We start from the raw sequence: 21,760 nt of genomic DNA on the forward strand, positions 1-21,760 counted from the left end.
CTTCTCTGCACTGCCTTCAGTGCTTGAATGTCTCCCCTTGTGTCTTGGCCCTCAGAACTGGACACGGTACTCAAGGTGTGGCCTTACCAGAGCACTGCAGTTTCTGAGTACTGTCTATCTCACCTAGAATAAGCAGCTATGGGACTGAGTGCTGGTTGCAGGTGATCATAAGATCAGGGATACCAATACAGGAACTATGGGAGAGAGGGGGTGTAGAAACTGCAGATTGGCAGGGAAATCAGTGAAAGGAAGGTGACAACTGGCAGACTTGGGGTGGTGAGGTTGGGTGGGGGGTGAGTTTGGGTGTTGGGTGGGAGGGGTGAGCTTGGGTGTTGGGTGGGGGGGTGAGGTTGAGTGTTGGGTGGGGGGGTGAGGTTGGGTGGGGGGTGAGGTGGGGTGGGGTGGGGTGAGGGGGGTGGGGTGAGGGGGTGAGGAATGGTGGGTGGGGGTGGGGTGAGGGGGGTGAGGGAGGGGTGAGGAATGGTGGGTGGGGTGAGGGGTGGTGGGTGAGGGATGGTGGGTGAGGTGGGGGTGAAGGGGTGGTGAATGAGGGGGGTGGTGGATGAGGGGGGTGAGGGATGGTGGGTGGAGGGGAGTGGGGGTGAGGGGGGTGGGTGGGGGGAGTGGGGGTGAGGGGTGTGTGGGTGGGGGGTGGTGGGTGAGGGTTGGTGGGTGGAGTGGGGTGGGGGTGAGGCGTGAGGGGGTGGTAGGTGAGCGGAGTGAGGGATGGTGGGTGGGGGGGAGTGGGGGTGAGGGAGGGGTTGTGGGTGGGGGGTGAGGGGTGTTGGGTGGGGTGGGGTAGGAGGAAATTAGCAAAGGGCGTGGGCAGAAGTGGTAAAATGAAGTTCACATGTATCAGAATTGGCCCTGGTGTGAGAGTTACACCTGAGGCAGGGCTCACTGATATCATTGTTGATTTAGAACTCACAATAGAAGGTGGTTTTAGTGGGAAATGGGGGCCAACAATCTATCTACTCTTGTCTATTTTTACTTAACAATATACAGAATATACAGCACAGAAACAGACCAGTCCGCCCAACCAGTCCATGCCAGCATTTATGCTCCCCTCGAGCCTCCTCCCATCCTTCCTCATCTAACTCTATCAGTATAACCCTCTATTCCCTTCTCCCTCACATGCTTATCTAGCCTCCCCTTAAATGCATCTATACTTTTCGCTTCACCCACTCCTTGTGGTAGCGAGTTCCACATTCTCACCACTCTTTGGGTAAAGAAGTTTCTTCTGAATTCCCTATTTCATTTCTTGATGACTATCTTATATTGATGGCAAGTGAGAATTCCAGCGACCACATTTAGTTCCTTAAATGGCACTGTTAGCAGTAAAATTCCAAATACAGCAATCATACCATAAATAATCTTATTATTAATAAACTATTTAAATGAATTTCAAGAGTAATTCATAAAATGCTGGAAATACTCAACCGGTCAAGCAGCATCTGTGGAGAGAGAAACAGAGTTAACGTTTCAGGTCGATGACCTTTCATCACAGTTCTGACGAAAGGTCATCGACCTGAAACTTTAACTCTGTTTCTCTCTCCACAGATGCTGCCTGACCTGCTGAGTGTCTCCAGCATTTTCTGTTTTTATTTCCAGCATCCGCAGTACTTTGCTTTTGTTCAAGAGTAATTCTGCTGCTATCCCAAAGGGTCACCACGCAAAATTGCTTGGGATTGAGCAGACCACGTGCGGAGCGGCCTAGGAAGCGTGTGAAGACCTGACAAGTCTCACTCATTAGGAATGAACAGTCCAGTTTGGTTTAAAAATGTAACCTATTCTGTTGCACGTCACTCTTAAAAAACAAAACAATCACACCACCATTTATGTCCTCCAACTTTTTCCCAACCTGAGCCATGCCTCCCACGGATACCTTCCAGGATCTCATCCAATACAAATCTTCATGTACGAGCCTAGAGGATGAATGTCAGCAGGCTGCCGGACAGCCCGCAGGGGGCATCAGAGATGAGCCCCACACGGGTATCATTGGCTGGCGATCAGGTACATTGGGGAGACCAAACGCAGATTGGGTGACCGCTTTGCGGAACACCTCCGTTCAGTCCGTAAGGATGACCCCGAGCTTCCGGTCGCCTGTCATTTTAATTCACCGCCCCATTCCCACTCAGACCTCACTGTACTCGGGCTCTTGCATTGTTCCACGGAAGCTCAGCGTAAGCTCGAGGAATAACACCTCATCTTCCGATTAGGCACTTTACAGCCTTCCGGACTCAATATCGCGTTCAACAATTTCAGATCATAACCTCGGCCCCCATTACATTTTTACTTATATTTTATCCCCACCTTTGTTTTGGCCCTTTCCCCCCGCCCTCTTTTTTTTTTTCTTTTCTTTCTCTCTCCCACATGGCAGCTGTCTCCCATTCTGCCAGCACATTTTACACCTAATCTAGAGCCGTCTTTTGTCTCCACTAGTCCTATCACCATCTCGTCTCGTTTTGAATACCTCTTAATACTCTTCACTGCTCTTTTGTTCTCTCCCAGCCCGGCCTTTCAATCTATTTCATTTCCTGTGCCTTTCCAGTCTTGACAAAGAGTTTGACTCGAAACGTTGACTCTATTTTCTCTCCACGGATGTTGCCTGGCCTGCTGAGTTTTTCCAGCATTTTCTGTTGTTAGGTCAGGTGAATAAACCCTGGCTTGTTTTGCCACTGCCTAAACCTGAGGCACCAAAGCTCATTGTAGCATCTCTAAAGCCTCATCCAGCTGAGATCGGCAAACTCACCACTGGCCTAGGATCAAACCTGATACCTTCCTGATCTGTATGGCTCAGTACCACACACAAAAAAAAATGCATTTATATAGCGCCTTTAACGACCACTGGACGTCCCAAAGCGCTTTACAGCCAGAAGTATTTTTTTGAAATGTAGTCACTGTTTGAATGTAGGACATGGAGCAACCAATTTACGCAGAGCAAGCTCCCACAAATAGCAATGTGATAATGACCAGATAATCTGTTTGTTTGTTATGTTGGTTGAGGGATAAATATTGGCCAAGACACCAGGGAGAACTCCCCTGTTCTTCCAAATAGTGCCATGGGATCATTTACGTCCACCTGAGAGAGCAGACAGGGCCTCGGCTTAATGTCCCATTCAAAAGACGGTACCTCTGACAGAGCAGCACTCCCTCAGTACCATGTCACTCTTAAAAAAAAAAAACAATCACACCACCATTTATGTCATCCAACTTTCTTCCAACCTGAGCCATGCCTCCCACGGATACCTTCCAGGACCTCATCCAATACAAATCTTCATGTACGAGCCCAGAGGATGGAATGTCAGCAGGCTGCCTGACAGCCCACTGGCGTGTCAGCCTAGATTTTTGTGCTCAAGCCTCTGGGGTGGGACTTCGAACCCACAAACCTCCTGACTCAGAGGCCAGAGTGTTCTACCCACTGAGCCACAGCTGACACAAGGTGTGTGCATTCCAGGACTTGGCCATCAGGAGAGCTCAACTCCCTTTGCCTTAGTGAGTTCGCAATCTGTCTAACTTCATCATTCTAAACCTTACTCCTCAATGTTGGCATCACTGCATACAGGACACTGACAAGCATGGTGGTGAGTTAGGACCAGCTGCAATTGGGGTCCAATAAAGTAACTACTTAAAAAAATTAAAAGAAATTATTTAGGGTTAAAAAAAAAAAAAACCCTGTGGTAGAATAGAAAGCATTACAGTTTCATTTGAACATTACTAAAAATAAGACATTTAAGCCTGGAAATGACTTAATGTAGTAGCAGGCACATGTTTAACGTATTTGTATGATATTTCTTTTTGGAGAGGAATTAACTGATTTAAAGTAAATGAGTTACTGTGTTAAAATAGTGAGCAGAGGAATGTTACACAAGTACATTTAAGTGTCATCTGTTAACATCACCACCAGTTATTTCTAGGTTCAACTGGCTTCATTTAATGAGACACTGCACAGGAGGGGCTTTCATCATGTCAAAGCTCACCTGACATCTTCCTCTTTCCACAGAACATCATGATACTCGGAGACTTTAATGCCGATGGAAGGTATGTATCGAAGGAGAAGATGGAAACGATCCGGATTCGAAAAGATAAGGAGTTCCACTGGCTCATTGGAGACGATGAGGACACTACCGCAAGTCAAAAGACGGACCGGGCCTATGACAGGTGAAACACAGATCACAAGCCTGGGAAGAGAACAGGGTCTGTTCAAAGTCATTGCTTAATTGCCTGGTTTCCTTCTCCTGCCGAACCACCCCCCCACCCCCACATCATCGTTTACATTTATTTACTTCCCCCATTTTTGAAGGAGCTCTCCCTCCCCCCACTACACATAATTTTCCAGCTGAGAAGATGGGCAGGATTTCCGACTGCCCATGCAGAGGTGTGAAAGTGGCTCTGGGTGACTCCTGCCCCACTAATTTTCCAGCCACTCTCCCAGAACTGCCTGGGTTCCACCAGTCACCTTGCTGGTAACCTGGCTGGAGTAAGGGACCTTCGACGCACCGCCCTACACTGTGCAAGCTGCCAGAGTTGAGTCCCCTCCTCAGCCTCCTTCCTGGTTGCTTTGTATACCGAACATCACCATCTCATTAAAAGAAGACGGAAGGGTTACTGCCAACAACAACTTGATGTATTATTCATGTGGCCTTTTCTCCATGGATTACTTTTACACAAAAAATTCTAAGGCTAGAATACTGTAATATTATTACCTCCATTCAGGTTGCCGTTCCCGAAGGCACCTTTAATAAAACTTACTGCCAGCACGCGATATTCATTATGTAACTCACTGCTGGCCATCTGTTGTGCTGTATGCAATATTAATCCATAATTAATATAACTCGTTGAATCATAACATTTTCCATACAACATGAGACCATGTAGCCCCTTTGCACCTGAAAGAGCTTTCTACTTCATCCCATTCCCCTGTCTTTAACCTATATTCTTTCATAAAAAATTCTTTCAGATATTTATCCACTTCCATTTTACAAGCTATTATGTATTTTGATGCAACCCCTGTTTCCGGTAGGGGACACTTGGGAGATCCCTCTGCTCTTCGAACAGTGTCGTGAGTTTTTTTTACATCCACCTGAACAGGGAGAGTTTAATAACAACAGAAAATGCTGGAAAAACTCAGCAGGCCAGGGCAGCATCCGTGGAGAGAGAAAGAGAGTCAACGTTTCAGGTCGAAGACCCTTCGTCAGAACTGAGAAAAAAGCAGGAAATGGGAAGCAGGTTTAGGGGCTGGGAAAAGGGGGAGGGGATGAAAGAACAAAAGGGAAGGTCAGTGATAGGATAGAAAGCAGGAGACATTAAGAGACGTTGAGAGACATTGAGAGATATTCAAGGCGAGAGGAGGTGGTAATGGGACAGGTTAAGGAACAAAGGATGGCTCTAGATGGGGTGTGAATTGCGCTGGCAGAATGAAGGACGGCTGCCATGTGGGAGGGAAGAAAAAAAGGCCAAACAAAAAGTGTGGATAAAAAAGAAGAAAATATATATATATGTGATAGGGGCCGAGGTTGTGATCTGAAATTGTTGAACTCTATGTTGAGTCCAGAAGGCTGTAAAGTGCCTAATCGAAAGATGAGGTGCTGTTCCTCGAGCTTATGCTGAGCTTCCGTGGAACAATGCAAGAGGCCTCACCGTCCTCACCGTCCTTGGAGGACACGCTTCACCTCAACTTGTTCCCTTCCTCCACTAGGACAACAATACTCACCCTGCCGGGAACCCTGCACCAAGATGCCACCTATGTAAAATGGTTTAGTTTTAATTAACTATATGCCAAAAATCCGAACTACCTTGGTCATATATGGGGAGAAACGTCAAACACAATTCCAGTCACAGGGAAAAGATTTTTAAAGGGGAAAACTTTGAACTAGCTCTGGGAGACAGGAGACGACAGAGCTGTCAACACTGGGGAAATATAAAGAACAAGATTATGAACAAAAAGAATAAGATGGATCACAAATCCATTTAAACATATGAAGCTGTGTTTGTTTTCAAGGGTGAAATACAAATGGTATGTCAGCTTTAAATCAAAATGAGTGCATCTCACTCTAAACGAATCAGCCTTGGATAAGATCGCATCCCTTAACAATATATATTTTTTTCGTTTCCTGTATAAAGTGTCTTTCTCTTGATGTGTTCGGAGTCCACAGTGAATTCTCTGTTTACACTGCTGCTGGCACTGTCTCTGATTATGGCTGTTGCTGTTGTTGACAGGATTGTTGTTTACGGCGATACGTTTTATCAGGGGATTGTTCCAAATTCCGCAAAGCCCTTCAACTTCCAGGAAGCACTGAAACTGACTCAAGAGCAGGTAGGCCAGATGGTGACAGATTTCGTGAATTGAGTTTTAAGGGCAGATTTTAACCCAGATTCAAAAGGATATAGAGGCACTGGAGAAAGTGCAGAAAAGATTTACAACGATGATACCAGAAATGCGACGGTGTACATATCAGGAAAGGATGAACAGGCTGGGTCTCTTTTCTCTTGAAAAGAGAAGGCTGAGGGGTGACCTAATAGAGGTCTTTAAAATAATGAAAGGCTTTGATAGAGTGGATACAGAGAGAATGTTTCCACTTGTGGGGAAGAGCAAAACTAGAGGCCATTAATATAAGATAGTCACCAAGAAATCCAATAGGGAATTCAGAAGAAACTTCTTTACCCAGAGAGTGGTGAGAATGTGGAACTCGCTACCACAGGGAGTGGTTGAAGTGAATAATGTCGATACATTTAAGGGGAGGCTAAATAAGCATGTGAGGGAGAAGAGAATAGAGGGTTATGCTGATAGATTTAGATGAGGAAAGACGGGAGGAGGCTCGAGTGGAGCATAAACACCAGCATGGACTGGTTGGGCCGAATGGCCTGTTTCTGTGCTGTATATCCGATGTAATCCCTTCTGCCTGGCGGGAACAGTGCAGGCGTGGGTGGCGGGGAGGGCACGCGGTGTTCGCCCCCTTCATCATTTTTACTTAACATAGAAACACAGAAGATAGGAGCAGGAGTCGGCCATTCGGCCCCTCGAGCCTGCTCCACCATTCAATGCGATCATGGCTGATCATCCAAATTCAGTACCCTGTCCCTGCTTTCTCCCCATACCCCTTGATCCCTTTAGCCTTAAGAAATATATCCAACTCCTTCTTGAATATATTTAATGAATTAAATGATGATGCACAATGTAGCCGGATAATAAAAATCATCTTTTTTTTAAATGATCAGGCTTTGGACGTTAGTGACCACTACCCTGTCGAGGTGGAACTCAAATTGATCAAGTAGGAGAGAAATGAACCTAACCTGGGCAGCACCAGTGAACACGCCAGCACTGAACTGAAACTGGGCAACACTGGAAAGTAACATTAAAGTTGAATTAACAGTCGAGTCTTGGTGAAATTTGATGTCATCTTAAGGTGTCCATAAAGTTTCAGTAGATTCAAAATCCGCAGTTCTGCCATCAGCTGTACTTGTAAATATTGACAACTTGACTTTGCTTGTTCTGACAGCAGAGACCCACTGTTTTTAATTACTGGGAACTGTGCTGTTGGTTCCTTGTTCTGAACAAAAGCACAAGGATGTCCTCGCGTTTACCAATGAACATCTTGCATCTCTGGTTGTCAACAGGAAGCTTTGGTACCCAGTTAAAACAGGGGAGAGCAATGTGGAAAGTTTGTGGGTGCATTTGAGGGACCATTTAGCATGCGTAAAAGCTAGTGACTGTCTGGTGAATCCTTGCACCGATTCCCAGACTGAGTTACTGGGATGAGGCGTTCTTCATCTTTACACATATTTAGCAAAACTCGCTAACGTTAAAGTTTACTGCGTGACATTCGTGCAAACAAGAGGTCTTTAAGATTATGATTAACAGGACTAGACAGACTAAATGCAGGAAGGCTGTTTCCGGTGGCGGGGAGTCCAGAACCAGGGGTCACAGTCTAAGGATAAGGGGTAAGCCATTTAGGACAGAGATGAGGAGGAATTTCTTCACCCAGAGAGTGGTGAACCTGTGGAATTCTCTACCACAGAAGGCAGTGGAGGCCAATTCATTAAATATATTCAGGAAGGAGTTAGATATATTTCTTAAGGCTAAGGGGATCAAGGGATATGGGGAGAAGGCAGGGACAGGGTACTGAATTTGGATGATCAGCCATGATCGCATTGAATGGCGGAGCAGGCTCAAGGGGCCGAATGGCCTACTCCTGCTCCTATCTTCTATGTTTCTATGAAGACGTAGAGAAAATATTTCCACTTGTGGGGGAATCCAAAAACTAGAGGCCACCAATATAAGATAGTTACCGATAAATCCAACAGGGAATTCAGGAGAAACTTCCTTTACCCAGAGAGTGGTTAGAATGTGGAACTCGCTACCACACGGAGTAGTTGAGGTGAATAGCATTAGATGCATTTAAGGGGAAGCTAGATAAACACGAGGGAGAAAGGAATAGAAGGATATGCTGATGGGGTGAGATGAAGTAGGGTGGGAGGGGGCTCGTGTGGAGCATGAACACAAGCATAGACCCGTTGGGCCGAATGGCCTGTTTCTGTGCTGTAATTTTATGTAATGTGCACAAATGATATAATTGATATTCCACACAATCAGAGCTGTCTGGGCTGAATCAGTTAAGAGAGCAATCTATCGGTCAATGGGCATATACACCAATTTAAGGCAGAACCAGGCAAAGGGAAATATCAAGGCATGTCGCTGTCTGCAACCACCTCTCCCTTAAGATAACAAAATAGAAAATGCTGGAAATACTCAGCAGGTCAGACAGCATCTGTGGAGAGAGAAAGAGTTAACAACCACAGCAGCCTTAAACACCCCACTGTACGTTCATCCAAATTTACACTTATGCCTGTATAGAGGTGAGAAAATAAGGCAATGGTATTTCGCACAGCGTCTTCATTCGGACTCAACTATACAAACAGATAAATGCACAGAAGATTCTTGATTGAGGTTAGTGTACGGGCAGGATTTTTTAAAATATCGTTCTAGAGGTCAGGTGACCAACACCCAAATAAGAGTATCGAGTGAGGGAGAGTGGCATTAGAATAGTGGCAGCATTTCCATCCATTTGTAAATCTGCCCGTTATAGGTTTTTTGGGTGGGAAAATGAGGAAATTGGTATCAGATCAATAGACACATAGCAACTATAAGCAGACTAAGGGCAAATTACATTTAATATTAAAATACGCAACATCAGGAAAAAAAGCAAAACTGATTAGACGATGAAGAGCTTACCAGTTAATAGAAGTGAAGCAGGAAAGATGAGTGGGGTGGTGACCAAGCATTGAAACTGTTGTCAGGGTATGACCGTGGTGACCAAAGAAACAAGAATGTTAACAGATTATACGATATCTAAAAGAAAGATTTCCATTTCTATAGCACCTTTCATGACCACCGGACGTCCCAAAGCACTTTACAGCCAATGAAGTACTTTTTTGGAGTGTAGTCACTGTTGTAATGTGGGAAACGCAGCAGCCAATTTGCGCACAGCAAGCTCCCACAAACAGCAACCTGATAACAAAAACAGATTATCTGGTCATTGTGTTGATTGAGGGATAAATATTATCCAGGGCACCGGGGATAACTCCCCTGCTCTTCTTCAAAATAGTGCCAGTGGGGTCTTTTACGTTCACCTGAGAGAGCAGACGGGGCCTTGGTTTAACGTCTCATCCGAAAGACGGCACCTCCGACAGTGCAACACTCCCTCAGCACTGCACTGGAGCGTCAGCCTAGATTTTTGTGCTCAAGTCTCTGGAGCGGGACTTGAACCCACGACCCTCTGACTCAGAGGCGAGGGTGCTGCCCACTGAGCCACGCCTGGCACTAAAAGGGTAAATTCAGTGCTCCCACACCGTTAGCAGAGAACCATGTTTGAAGGGAGCATTGGTTTCTGGTAAGGCTGATTCTCCAACCTGTATTCCATTTTAGCACAGCCCCCACACTGGGAGTGTAGAGGAGGAGGTGGGAGTGGATTTTGCTGAACCCACACTTGAGCAGTGGGTCTGGTTTTGTCCACCCTTCTTGTGTACACAGATATTGGAAAAGGTTTTTAAAAAAAGGGAAAAAGAATGGTTTGAGATCTTATATAATAGCAAAATACTGCGGATGCTGGAAATCTGAAATAACAACTGAAAATGCTGGAAACACTCAGCAGGCCAGGCAGCATCCGTGGAGAGAGAAACAGAGTTAACGTTTCAGGTCTGTGACCCTTCATCAGAACTGATGAAGGGTCCCAGACCTGAAACGTTAATTCTGTTTCTCTCTCCACGGATGCGGTTTGAGATCTTACATGATTGAGCTAAAGACAGGCAAAGCAAACAAAATCTGTTCTGCACGGAACATACTAGACCTAGGACACGTGAGTACTTGATGAGTAACTACTTGATACTTACGGGGAAATGGACACAATCAATCCGCCTCTAGGATTGGGTTCAAATCCAGCCTGACCAATGGAATGAAAGTTACTTCCGAGGGCTGCATCTGAAATTAATTTGAGCAATCTCAACCTAGTTACTAGCAGACGCGACTCAATAGCCCCCAATTGCCAGTTAATAAGTTAGCAATGCTACTGAGAAGGATCATGAAGGTGGCAGGTATGCAGTGAAAACTCCACCCAGTAGGAAGCACTTTTCCTACACGACTGGGGTAAAGGTATGATGGCGGAATATTTCCTCCGTGCACCATATGTAGTGAAATCATAAACACATTCTTTACAAACATATTTATGGATTCACTACCCAGCGTACAGAAGAAATCTTCCCTCATTTTGGCACCGAGTAGGGAGTGACTTCAGTGTTTGATTGTGACACCAGGTGTCAAAAATGGGAATGAATTGCAATCCATTACTTCAACAGCAATCCCATCCCTTGCAACTTTTACCAACAACTTGTATTTATATAGCGTCTTTAACAGTAAAACGTCCCAAGGCGCTTCACAGGAGCGTTAAAGAACAAAATTTGACACTAAGCCACATAAGGCGATATTAGGGTAGATGACCAAAGGCTTGGTCAAATAGGCAGGTTTTAAGGAGCGTCTTAAAGGAGGAAAGAGAAGTAGAGGGCCGGAGAGTTTTAAAGAGGGAATTCCAGAGCTTAGGGCCTTGGCAGCTGAAGGCACGGCCACCAATGGTGGAGTGTTTGAAATCGAGGATGCTGAAGAGGCCAGAATTAGAGGAGCGCAGATATCTCGGAGGGTTGTGGGGCTTGTGGAGATTACAGAGATAGGGAGGGGAGAGGCCTTGGAGGGATTTGAAAACAAGGTTGTGAATTTTAAAATTGTGTCGTTGCTTAACCGGGTGCCAATGGAGGGCAGAGAGCACTGAGAAGGATAAGCACAATGTTGTGGGAACACCAAGTCACACATCATCCAGACTTGGACATATATTGTCATTCCCTCATCATCCCTGGGTCAATATCCTGCGAGCATCATCACCACAAGGACTGCAGCAGTTAAAGGTGAACGTATGCTACTTTCTCCGGGCAACTAAGGATGGACGATAAAAGTAGCCCTTGTCAGGTACATACTTAAAACAAATTGAAAAACCGAGTTTGAGCAGAAAATTCACTAAAACATGTACCTACAAGTGAAACTGAACTTCGGCCAAGAATTCAGAGACAAAATGGATAAATAAGGTCAGAAGTGGGGATGTTCGCTGATAACTGCACAGTGTTCAGTTCCATTTACAACACCTCAGATAATGAAGCAGTCCGTGCCCACATGCAGCAAGACCTGGACGACATTCAGGCTTGGGCTGATAAATGGCAAGTAACATTCGTGCCACACAAGTGCCAGGCAATGACTATCTCCAACAAGAGTCTGAGTGGCCCTTTGACATTCAACGGCATTACCATCGCCGAATCCCCCCTCAACAACATCCTGGGGGTCACCATTGACCAGGAACTTAACTAGACCAGCCACATACTGTGGCTACAAGAGGTCAGAGGCTAGGTATTCTGTGGCAAGTGTCTCACCTCCTGACTCCCCAAAGCCTTTCCACCATCTACAAGGCACAAGTCAGGAGTGTGATGGAATACTCTCCACTTGCCTGGATGAGTGCAGCTCCAACAACGCTCAAGGAGCTCGACACCATCCAGGACAAAGCGGCTCGCTTGATTGGCACCCCATCCACCGCCTTAAACATTCACTCCCTCCACCACCGGCGTACCGTGGCTGCAGTGTGTATCATCTACAAGATGCATTGCAGTAACTCGCCAAGGCTTCTTTCGACAGCACCTCCCACCTCTACCAGCTAGAATGACAAGGGCAGCAGGCGCATGGGAACACCACCACCTCCAAGTCAAACACCATCCTTACTTGGAAATATATCACCTGTCCTCCATTGTCACTGGGTCAAAATCCTGGAACACTCTCCACCGCACTGTGGGAGTATCTTCAGCACAGACTGCAGTGGTTCAAGACAGGGGCCTCACCACCACCTTCTGAAGGGCAATTAGGGATGGGCAATAAATGCTGGCCTTGCCAGCGACACCCACATCCCATGAATGAATAAAAATCTTGCTGCATGCGGGCATGGACTACTTTAGTAGCGGAGGAATTGCAAATGGAACTGAACACACTGCAATCATTAGCAAACAGCCTGACTTTTGACCTTGTGATGAGGGTAGGGCATTGATGAAGCAGCTGAAGATAGTTGGGCCTAAAGCTCCTCTGTGGAACTCCTCTATCCGTAGCAATAGAAATGTAGGAACAAAATAGGTGTCTTGTAATTCAAACCTGCATTCTCCCGGTCAGTGTGTGTGAAACTGATCTCTCCTGACTTGATGCCAAGTCTGCACTGCTCTCTAGTGAGCCACGATAAGGCACTATATAAATGCAAGTCTTACATCAGTCTTCCTGCTGTCTGGAAAAGGGTGTCAGAATATGCTGCTGCTGGATTTGGCAAAATGATTTTAAGTTTTAGATGATACAGTAGTACCACCTGCTGGAAGAAAGGCAGTACTACAAGGGAGAAGATTCACTATTCAACACAATTGAAGCATTATATAGGGAAGTATTTTTCTGTTTTACATATAGAATTTACAGTACAGAAACAGGCCACTCAACCCAACTAGTGTTTATGCTCCACAGGAGCCTCCTCCCACCCTATCTGCATATCCTTCTAATCCTTTCTCCCTCATGTACTTATCTAACTTCCCCTTAAGGGCATCTATGCTATTCGCCAGCAAATTCCACATTCTATCCACCCTGAGTAACAAAGTTTCTCCTGCACCCCTTATTGGATTTATTAGTGACTACCTTATACTTATGACCCCATTTCACATTTTGGAAGCAGAAAGATATATTGCTGCTAACAGAAAAACCAAAAGAACGAAGACCCATACAAAAGCAAAATAGTGCGGATGTTGGAAATCTGAAATAACAGCAATGTTGGAAACGCTCAGGTCAGGCAGCATCTGTGGAGAGAGAAAGTTAACATTGCAGCCTGAAACATTAAATATTTCTCTTGCCACAGATGCTGCTTGACCTGCTGAGTATTTCCAGCATTGTTTTTATTTCAGACTGAAGACCCATTTAGTGCAGGTGGTGGAACGTGATCACCTGGCCCACGCATGGCTGAAAGTTCTTGAACAGGCAGCACACTGACCTACTTTTTCCCCCTAGTGGAATGCAATCCCCAAAATACCAGCCAAAAATCCAGGAATCCCATGTAATAAAAGCATAATTTGACTTAAGTCACCAGTGCCCCTAATTGTGTCCCACTCCTACTCTTTCGACCTTCTGCTCCAGAGGGAATCAAACTTCAGATTCCTTCTGTCTCGTTCCTGCTTTGTGGCAGCATTTCTTGTATCATACGTCAGGGTGGAATTTTAGGTCTACAAATCCAGAACCAGTGTTCAAAGACCTCCATCACGTTCTATCTTCGGTTTCATTTGCAACTTTTAAGTCATTTTTTTAACGCAATCATAAAAACAAGTGTGTATAGACTTTCCAGATTTACTGCTATACACTTAAAAATTCTTACCAAAGAATGGCCATGCAAACATACATGATTCCTGTGGACAGTTCCCAAACTATGTGCGCACATTATATTCAATCCTGCCAGTTTGAGTAGTTTTAAAATAAATTTTTTAAAAAATCACAAGATCCATTAAGTCAGATTAAACCTCCAATTCTGCATGACAGTAAATAAAAATTACAGAACATTTGTATAAATTAAAAAAAAAAAATCCATGCGCCAACTCAAAGGCGGTAAATTCAGTTCAATGAGGGGCCAATCCAATTTTTATCCATCACTATTCGATACATTTGTAATGAGATGCAATTATACAGCAATTGGAGGGAACGGTAGGGCAAATGATTATGTTACTGGACTCGTAATCCAGAGACCTGAATGATCCGGAAACACGTGTTCAAATCCCACCACGGCAGCTGTGGAATTAAATTCAGTTAATTAGATAAATCTGGAATAAAAAGTTAGCATCAGTAATGGTGACCATGAAACTACCAAATTGTCGTAAAAATCCATCTGGTTCACTAATGTCCTTTAGGGAGGGAAATCTGCTGTCCTTACCTGGTCTGGCCTATATGTGTCTCCAGACCCACAGCGGTTGATTCTTAACTGCCTTCTGAAATGGCCTAGCAAGCCACTCAGTTCAAGGGCAATTAGGGATGAGCAATAAATGCTGGCCTTGCCAGCGACGCCCACATCTCATGAACAAATAAAAATATAAGAAACTGCAACAAAGCTATTCTCCATGAATGATAATTCTCCCTTGCCTCCTTCCACCTGGTGCTGGAATCAAATTCTTTGTATCCATCCAGGACTTGCACGGTCAACATCAAGTGCTCAGACCCAACAAGCCCTGCACTCCTCCAGGCCCATCGCCTCTGCCAGGCCCAAACTTTGAGGTATGTCATCTGCCAGCCCCTCTTGGAAATGGATAGTACAGGAAACTTGGCGATATCCGGCACCGGCGTGATGCCGATCTATGAAAACTTCCGGACAGACCAGCGCTAATGTTGAAGGATACGGAGGTTTTCATCTCCGTATCTGACAAGAAACACTGTTGCTTAGCAACAGCTTGTAAACAGTCAGCCCTTACCTTGGAAGCATCTCTGTAGCTCAGCAACAGCTTCAGAGAGGCTTTCCAGAGACTGACTGTTTAAAAAAATGCTAGAAGGAAAAAAACCTAACAAAACAGCTGCTGATTTCTGCCGTTAGATCGAGGTTTCCGGACATACAACCTCCGGATAAACCAAAGTTTCCTGTAATTGGCACTGAGGCACGTTAAACAACCTCAACTCCTTCCCAAAGGACCGGAAAGCTACAGTGGCCCATATGCCCCTATAACCTGGGCTGGACATGGTTCCAATCTGCTGAAACAGATCCCTTTAGAGAGTTACTCCTAGTGAAATATTGGGACGATGGTCAACCAGAGACGGATGTTATCACTGGGCTTAGTGTAACACTACCGATACACTGTCACCTGTGCTACACTATCTTTAATTCATCTCCTCAAATTGTTCCCAGCACTACTTCAGCCTATTGTTACACAGCCCAAAATGGTCTCCAGACTCGACCCAAGTTTGGAAGGGCAAATTTGTAACTGTACTGCTGGCCCTTTTAAAAAACGGTTCAAATGAAAAGACTAAAAAACAAGACAACTATTACATTCTAGTGAAATCCTACTGACAACAGACAAAAAAAAAAACAAGGAAAAAAAACTTTATTGGTGTTTTAAACAAATATACAATTTACAGGGACAAGTAACAAAAGCAGGTTGTAAATGTAGTCCTCCACCCTCTGGAGACAAACCAGTGACGCAGTGGCGGGCGGCACAGTTCATTTTGGATGTTCCAACGTTTCCCCGTTACTTCTTGCCTGACTTCTTAATGCCTCCAGCAGCTGCAGAGAAAAAGACCAACAGCTGTATAAACTCTCAAGTATTCGGCCTCCCTTTTTGAACAATATTTCCCTCTGCTCGCTCTCTCCTGAAGGCACTTACTCCGAGCTGGGGTACTCTTCCACAGGCATCAGTCATTCTCTAGTACCTCACCCAGAGTGCTGTTCCTTCACACGTTGGGCACAAATTTGAGTGTTGGAAACTGTTTGACCATTGGGGCATCACAGCCGAGCCCAATCCGACCCGCACATCCCGTTCATTGGACACCAAGCAGGAACTGGGACCGTGCCTGATTTTCGCCTCTCCAACATAGGAATTCTAAGGTCAGGGGTATGGTAGCATATGCTACTGGACTAATAATTGGGAAGCCTGGACGAATGAACCAGAGACGCGAGTTCAAACCCTACCACGGCAGCCGGGGAATTTAAATTCAGTTAATTAAATAAATCTGGAATAAAAAGCTAGTATCAGTAATGGTGACCACGAAACTACCGGATTGTTGTAAAAACCCATCTGGTTCACTAATGTCCTTTAGGGAAGGAAATCTGCCGCCCTTACCCGGTCTGGCCTATATGTGACTCCAGACCCACAGTGATGTGGGTGACTCTAAACTGCCCTCTGCGGTTCAAGAAGGTGGCTCACCACCATCTTCTGAAGGGCATTTCAGAATGGGCAATAAATGCCAGCTTTGCCAGCGACGACCACATCTTTAGAACGAATAAAAAAAATTGTAGCATCCCAAACACTGCCCTGACAGAGTAACTAACTCAGTTGGGGACTTCCAGGTGTGAATAACTACACTACTCACTGCCTTAACTGGCCGAGCCACTGGGACAAGTCTGCACATACAAGTTGTTTCAACTGTATACTATTTTTCCTTCAAGTCTTGTACGTCCCAATGTAGTGTGCGGTGGAAGGACAAGTCTGCTGCCAGGAATTTTTACACGACAAAATGACTGATCTAGGACAGGGTTTAATTACCTACTCACTGATTATTCGAAGAGCCAGAGGCGACGGGAGGAAAAACTTCTTTAGGCAATGAGTGGTTGGGATTTGGAATGCACTGCCTGATAGGGTGGTGGACAGATTCAATGGTAAGGAATTGGATAAATACTTGGAGAAAGAATTGCAGGGATTATGGGGGAAAGAGCGGGGGACTGGGATTAACTGGATTACTCTTCGAAAGAGCCGGCACAGACTCAAGGGGCCGAATGGCCTCCTTCTGTGCTGCACTATTCTACGATTCTATGCCTGGGAAACACGTGTTATTGGCTAGAAGCTTGGAGACAAGTAACCTACAAATCCTCTTGGGAATGGACAGCCATAAGGAAGTCCAGCAAAACATTAGGCATTCTGCACTGAGACCGACCAAAGGCAAAATACACAAAAGAATCAGCCGAAGTTGCTGGTCCAGAATTGTTAGTAAGGGGTTATATTGAAGCATTCATTGGGGGGGGGGGGGGGGAAAAGAGAGGGTCGCTGAAAACAGGTCACTTGCCCACCCCATCAGGAAACGATCCCTCCTCACCCCCAGCACGTCAAAATAGGTCCGGTTCAAGCACCACCTCAGATCAGCTTCCGCTGAGCAAAAACAGCACGCAAGCATCGTCTTCATGCAGCAAGTATCCAAACCCCTGGCCTTCTCCATATATGCACGTCAAGCTGCTGATGCGGTTTTAACTGTGGCCTTTACTGCTGATGCTGCCACCCCCTGTGGCTATGGGTTTTTTTTTTTTTGCTACTGCTCTGGGGAAGCAGAGTCAGGGCAAAAGATTTGCTACTGCGCAAGAACCAGTATATTCACTGCCTCCAGACCTTTTAAAGCTAAATGATTGTATTTGAACATACAACACGCAGCAAGTGCAGGATCTTTCACAAAACAGCACACCTTGCCAAATCACTTGCCGTATTGGCACTGGCCAAGACAGCCGGACAACAAATCATGACAGGATTTCTTTTGTAACCAATTTGCGTCCATGAGAATTGGTAAATAATACTGAAGGTACCGAGACTGGGGAGGAGGGACCAAACACAGACAAAAGGCACAGTTCTAGTGGTGGGGGGAGAAAGAGATTAGCAATTCAGTTAGGAATGCAGGAGTAATAGGAGACTCAATAGTTAGATGGTTGGACACCATCTTTTGCAGTACAGATAAGAGTGCCCCGAAAGCTCTGCTGTCGCCCTGGTCATGTGCTAAAATAGAGAAGGATCGTAAGATTTAGAAAGTCAACCATGGCTGAAGGGATGGTGCCAGGGAGAGGGTTTGTGTTTTATGGGGCATGGGCACCCGTTCTTGGGAGAAAGGGAGCTATTCTGCAAGAATGGGCTCCATTGGAACAGGAAGGGAGCTATTAACGCAGCAAAATAGATAAACAGGGAAGCGAAGAGTATTTTAAATTAGAAAAGGGGGGGGCAAGGAAAAGCAATGAGAAAAAACAAGTAGAGAGAGTAGAAACAGACGAGGTAAATATACTAAAAGTTAGCAAAAAGAATTAAATGCAGAAGGAATAAAGGGGTTAGAGAAGGAAAAATCAAAATCAATTAATTATAAGGAGGGAAAAGACCAAGATAAAGAAATGAGGCATTAGTTCGGACAAAACAAAAATCAAGTGGATACGAATAGTGTTAATTGAAAAAAAAAGTACAAGTATTGCAATTATGTCACAAAGTCATACTGATTTAATAGCACTGACAGAAACTTGGCTGAAAACTGGACAGGAGTGGCCATTAAACATTGGGTTATTATTTTTAGAAAGGACAGAAGGCGGAGGAGTGGTAATATTGGTGGAAGAGGGAATACAAGTTGCAGACAGGACAGATGTACAAAATAAAAACGGTTCAAAGTCAATATACAGGAAACTCTTTTATCTGGCACCGACGGGACCGGCGTGGTGCTGGTTGATCAAAAAGTCCGGATTACAGAGAGGTATAGTTACTGAGGTACGAGAGCCCCGTACACGGCACTTGTGCAGGAGTGCCGGTTACACGGCCACAGATCCAGGAGTCCCTGTTGCACGGCCACAGGTGCAGGAACCCCGGTTACACAGCCACTAATATATGGTAAAACATATCTGAACCTACTCCTGAATTTTGCCGGTTAAGAGAGATTTCCAGATATTTAGGTGCTGGTAAAGAGAGTTTCCTGTAGTTAGAGATCCAACATAAAGAGTGAATTGTTACAGTAGTGGGGCTATACTTCAGACCCCCTAATTGTGGAAGGGAAATGGAAGAGAAACTCTAGACAGAACAGTGAAAAGGCTAAGGAACAAAATTATTGTTCTAGGAGATTTTAATTACCCACTAAGTGTAGCTGCAAGATCAAGAAACATTTATGGCTAAATCCTGCACTGTCAGTATGAAGAATGACAGCTCTGGGCAATTAAACACATCGCTGTCTAAAAGGCTCCAAACTCTGCCTTCGTGGCAGTTTTATCCGAGACCAGGAAGCTGGTTCCTGATCTGCAGCCTCACTGGAGATTGGTGCATAAGGGATGGCGAAACCAGCGTAAATGAAATAAAGATTAATATTTACCTTAGTATCTATCTCTCCAACTCCCTAAACTATAAACAAGCTGTCCTAGTGTTCAGATACCTCAATTATCACTATGGACGATGGATTGCGGTTACAGGAACCAGAGACCACGGTGGTCCATTTGACTCTTTCACATTGGTTTATCTCATTCAGTTGTCATCAGTCCAAAACATGCCCATTACTAATCTACTGAAGATGATATTGGTTGACCATCCACAGCACCACACATGGAGCAAAACACTTGGAGCTAACACGATTGTGGTTTCCTGCAGCAACCAGGCCTGTCCAGGGTCAGTGAGCACAATTTCTCCCCACTGGGTTTAATGAAAGGGTGGGATAGACAGGGGTTTTCCTGACCGGTCTTGTGCTGTTGACGTCACACGTGATGGGTTGGATATCGGCTTTCATTTACTTGTTTTCTTTGTAGTGAAGTTTTTTTCCCCAAACGCATGGCAATCAAGTTACTCACCGAGTGGCCCTTTGCCTGCAGCTTTCGTTTTCATCTCATCAAGCTTTTTCTGCTCCTCCTTCTTCTTCTGTTTGAAAGCAAGATCATCCTGCAAGGACAGGGGAAGTTATTCAGGATATGTGACTCCAGCAAACACTGATCATGCTGGCTAGACACAATACAATCCAGCAAAATTAGCAATTAGTTATTCGTGCAAAAGCTTATCCATGCCTTCACCATCTCCAGACTTTATTTGAATGCTCACCTTTTTGTCCTCCCATCCTCCATAAAGTCCAACTTGCCCAAAAATATCTCTCATTCTCTCCCACTCAATCGCTAACCTGCAAAAGTCACCTGATCTCCCAATGCATCGCATTTATAATCCTTGACCTCCTCTATAAATCAATCACCTTTCACAGAATCACAGAAACCCCACAGTGCAGATAGAGGCCATTTCGGCCCATCGAGCCTGCACCGACACATATCCCACCCTATCCCCGTAACCCCACGTATTTAATCCCCTAACACTAAGGGTCAATTTATCATAGCCAATCAACCTAACCCGCACATCTTTGGACTGTGGGAGGAAACCGGAGCACCCGGAGGAAACCCACGCAAACACGGGGAGAATGTGCAAACTCCACACAGACAGTCACCCGAGGCCGGATTCGAACCCGGGTCCCTGGCGCTGTGAGGCAACAGTGCTAACCACTATGCCGTGCCCCCTTTCTCCACCATGCCACCGTGCCCCCTTTCTCCACCCTATCTCTGCAATCTTACCAACTCTATATGCCCTGCCGAATCTTCCGTTTGACATCGACTTTTTTGTGAAACCACCTCACTTTGCTTCACCATTGGCAGTAGCTGCCTCAGTCGTACCCTTTGGAACTCACCAACTAAAACTCTTCCTGCACTTTAAAAAAAGAAAAACCCTTGGTCAAGCTTTTGGTCACCCCTCCGAATCAATCCCTGCAATACCTCATTCAACCTGCCTATCTTCACATCTGAACCCAGACAGTCGGTGTCAGCGGCCTATTTGACCAGTTAAGGTTGAGCTTCGATCCAACGTTGACGTACATCACTGGAAGGTGATCAGTGGAACCCTGGCTCGTATTTTGCCCTTCCCTAGCCCCGAGGCTAATTGCAGCGCTCCCTACTGCAGTCCTGGCGGCAAGCTTCAAAAATAAAAGGAAAAAACAGGAATTTCCCGCACGATGCAGGCTAACTGGTTCACTAACATCCTTCGGGGAATGTAGCTCAGCATTCGGCTTGATTTACTGATTGCGGCCAACGATTGGCCGTGCCAAGTGTTGTGACTTCTGTAATGATTCCATGAAAGGTCACCTGGATTTGCGGGGATGGAGTACGGTTCCAGCAACGCGACCTATTGACCCATGCGACGCTGCCTCCACTATAACCACACAACTCAAGTCAGAAAGCGCTATTTTTTTTGAAGGACTTGGAGAAGAAACAGGTTCTTTCAGCCAGTCCACACAGACCATTTGTAAATTCACTCTGCGTTGTGCTTTGACAGAAGAAAAGCATTTAAGACTTGTTAACCATGTGTCAGAACTCCGCGAGGCGAATCTGGACCGTCACTCCTCCTCCCCAATCGAATCACACATGTTGATACGAAGATTCTCAGCAATTTGGTTTTAGTCTATTCTTCATTTGAATCAATAAAACGAACAGAATGCTTAATTATACCATAAATCTGAGGCTATCCTCCTGAGACGGTGCAGTGCTCTGGTCCAGCCACCCTTTATGCACTGTCACCGAGGCACAAGGGAAGCAACAAACCCTGGAGGTGATGCGGCTAATGTCAAAGAACCAATTTATGAGAATTATTACTTACAAAAAATTCAGACTCTTCAACCTTAAGAGGAGATAAATGGGAGGGAACCTTAAGAGATGTACAT

The 21,760-nt window shown here is 45.3% G+C and overlaps 2 protein-coding genes across 3 annotated transcripts in view; one reads left to right on the top strand and one right to left on the bottom strand.

Moving 5' to 3' along the window:
* Nucleotides 1-7,375, top strand: part of dnase1l4.1 (deoxyribonuclease 1 like 4, tandem duplicate 1) — a 44,649-nt gene extending 37,274 nt beyond the window's left edge. For both annotated transcript variants that reach the window (XM_086001951.1, XM_086001949.1), the window contains 3 exons: nucleotides 4,004-4,161; nucleotides 6,220-6,316; nucleotides 7,219-7,375. In XM_086001951.1, the coding sequence (XP_085858077.1) occupies nucleotides 4,004-4,161; nucleotides 6,220-6,316; nucleotides 7,219-7,275 (312 nt within the window). In that variant the 3' untranslated portion in view covers nucleotides 7,276-7,375. The remainder of the gene's footprint in view (nucleotides 1-4,003; nucleotides 4,162-6,219; nucleotides 6,317-7,218) is intronic.
* An 8,292-nt stretch (nucleotides 7,376-15,667) lies between these two features.
* Nucleotides 15,668-19,968, bottom strand: tma7 (translation machinery associated 7 homolog; the record flags this gene model as incomplete). Its single annotated transcript, XM_086000004.1, has 2 exons — nucleotides 15,668-15,863; nucleotides 19,863-19,968. Coding segments are annotated over 2 exons (141 nt in total), but the record flags the coding sequence as incomplete, so codon positions are not given.
* Nucleotides 19,969-21,760: the final 1,792 nt, after the last annotated feature.

Source organism: Somniosus microcephalus, chromosome 11, assembly GCF_052327205.1.
Source record: "Somniosus microcephalus isolate GS21.2 chromosome 11, FLI_Smic_1.0, whole genome shotgun sequence".
NCBI classification, from domain to species: domain Eukaryota; kingdom Metazoa; phylum Chordata; class Chondrichthyes; order Squaliformes; family Somniosidae; genus Somniosus; species Somniosus microcephalus.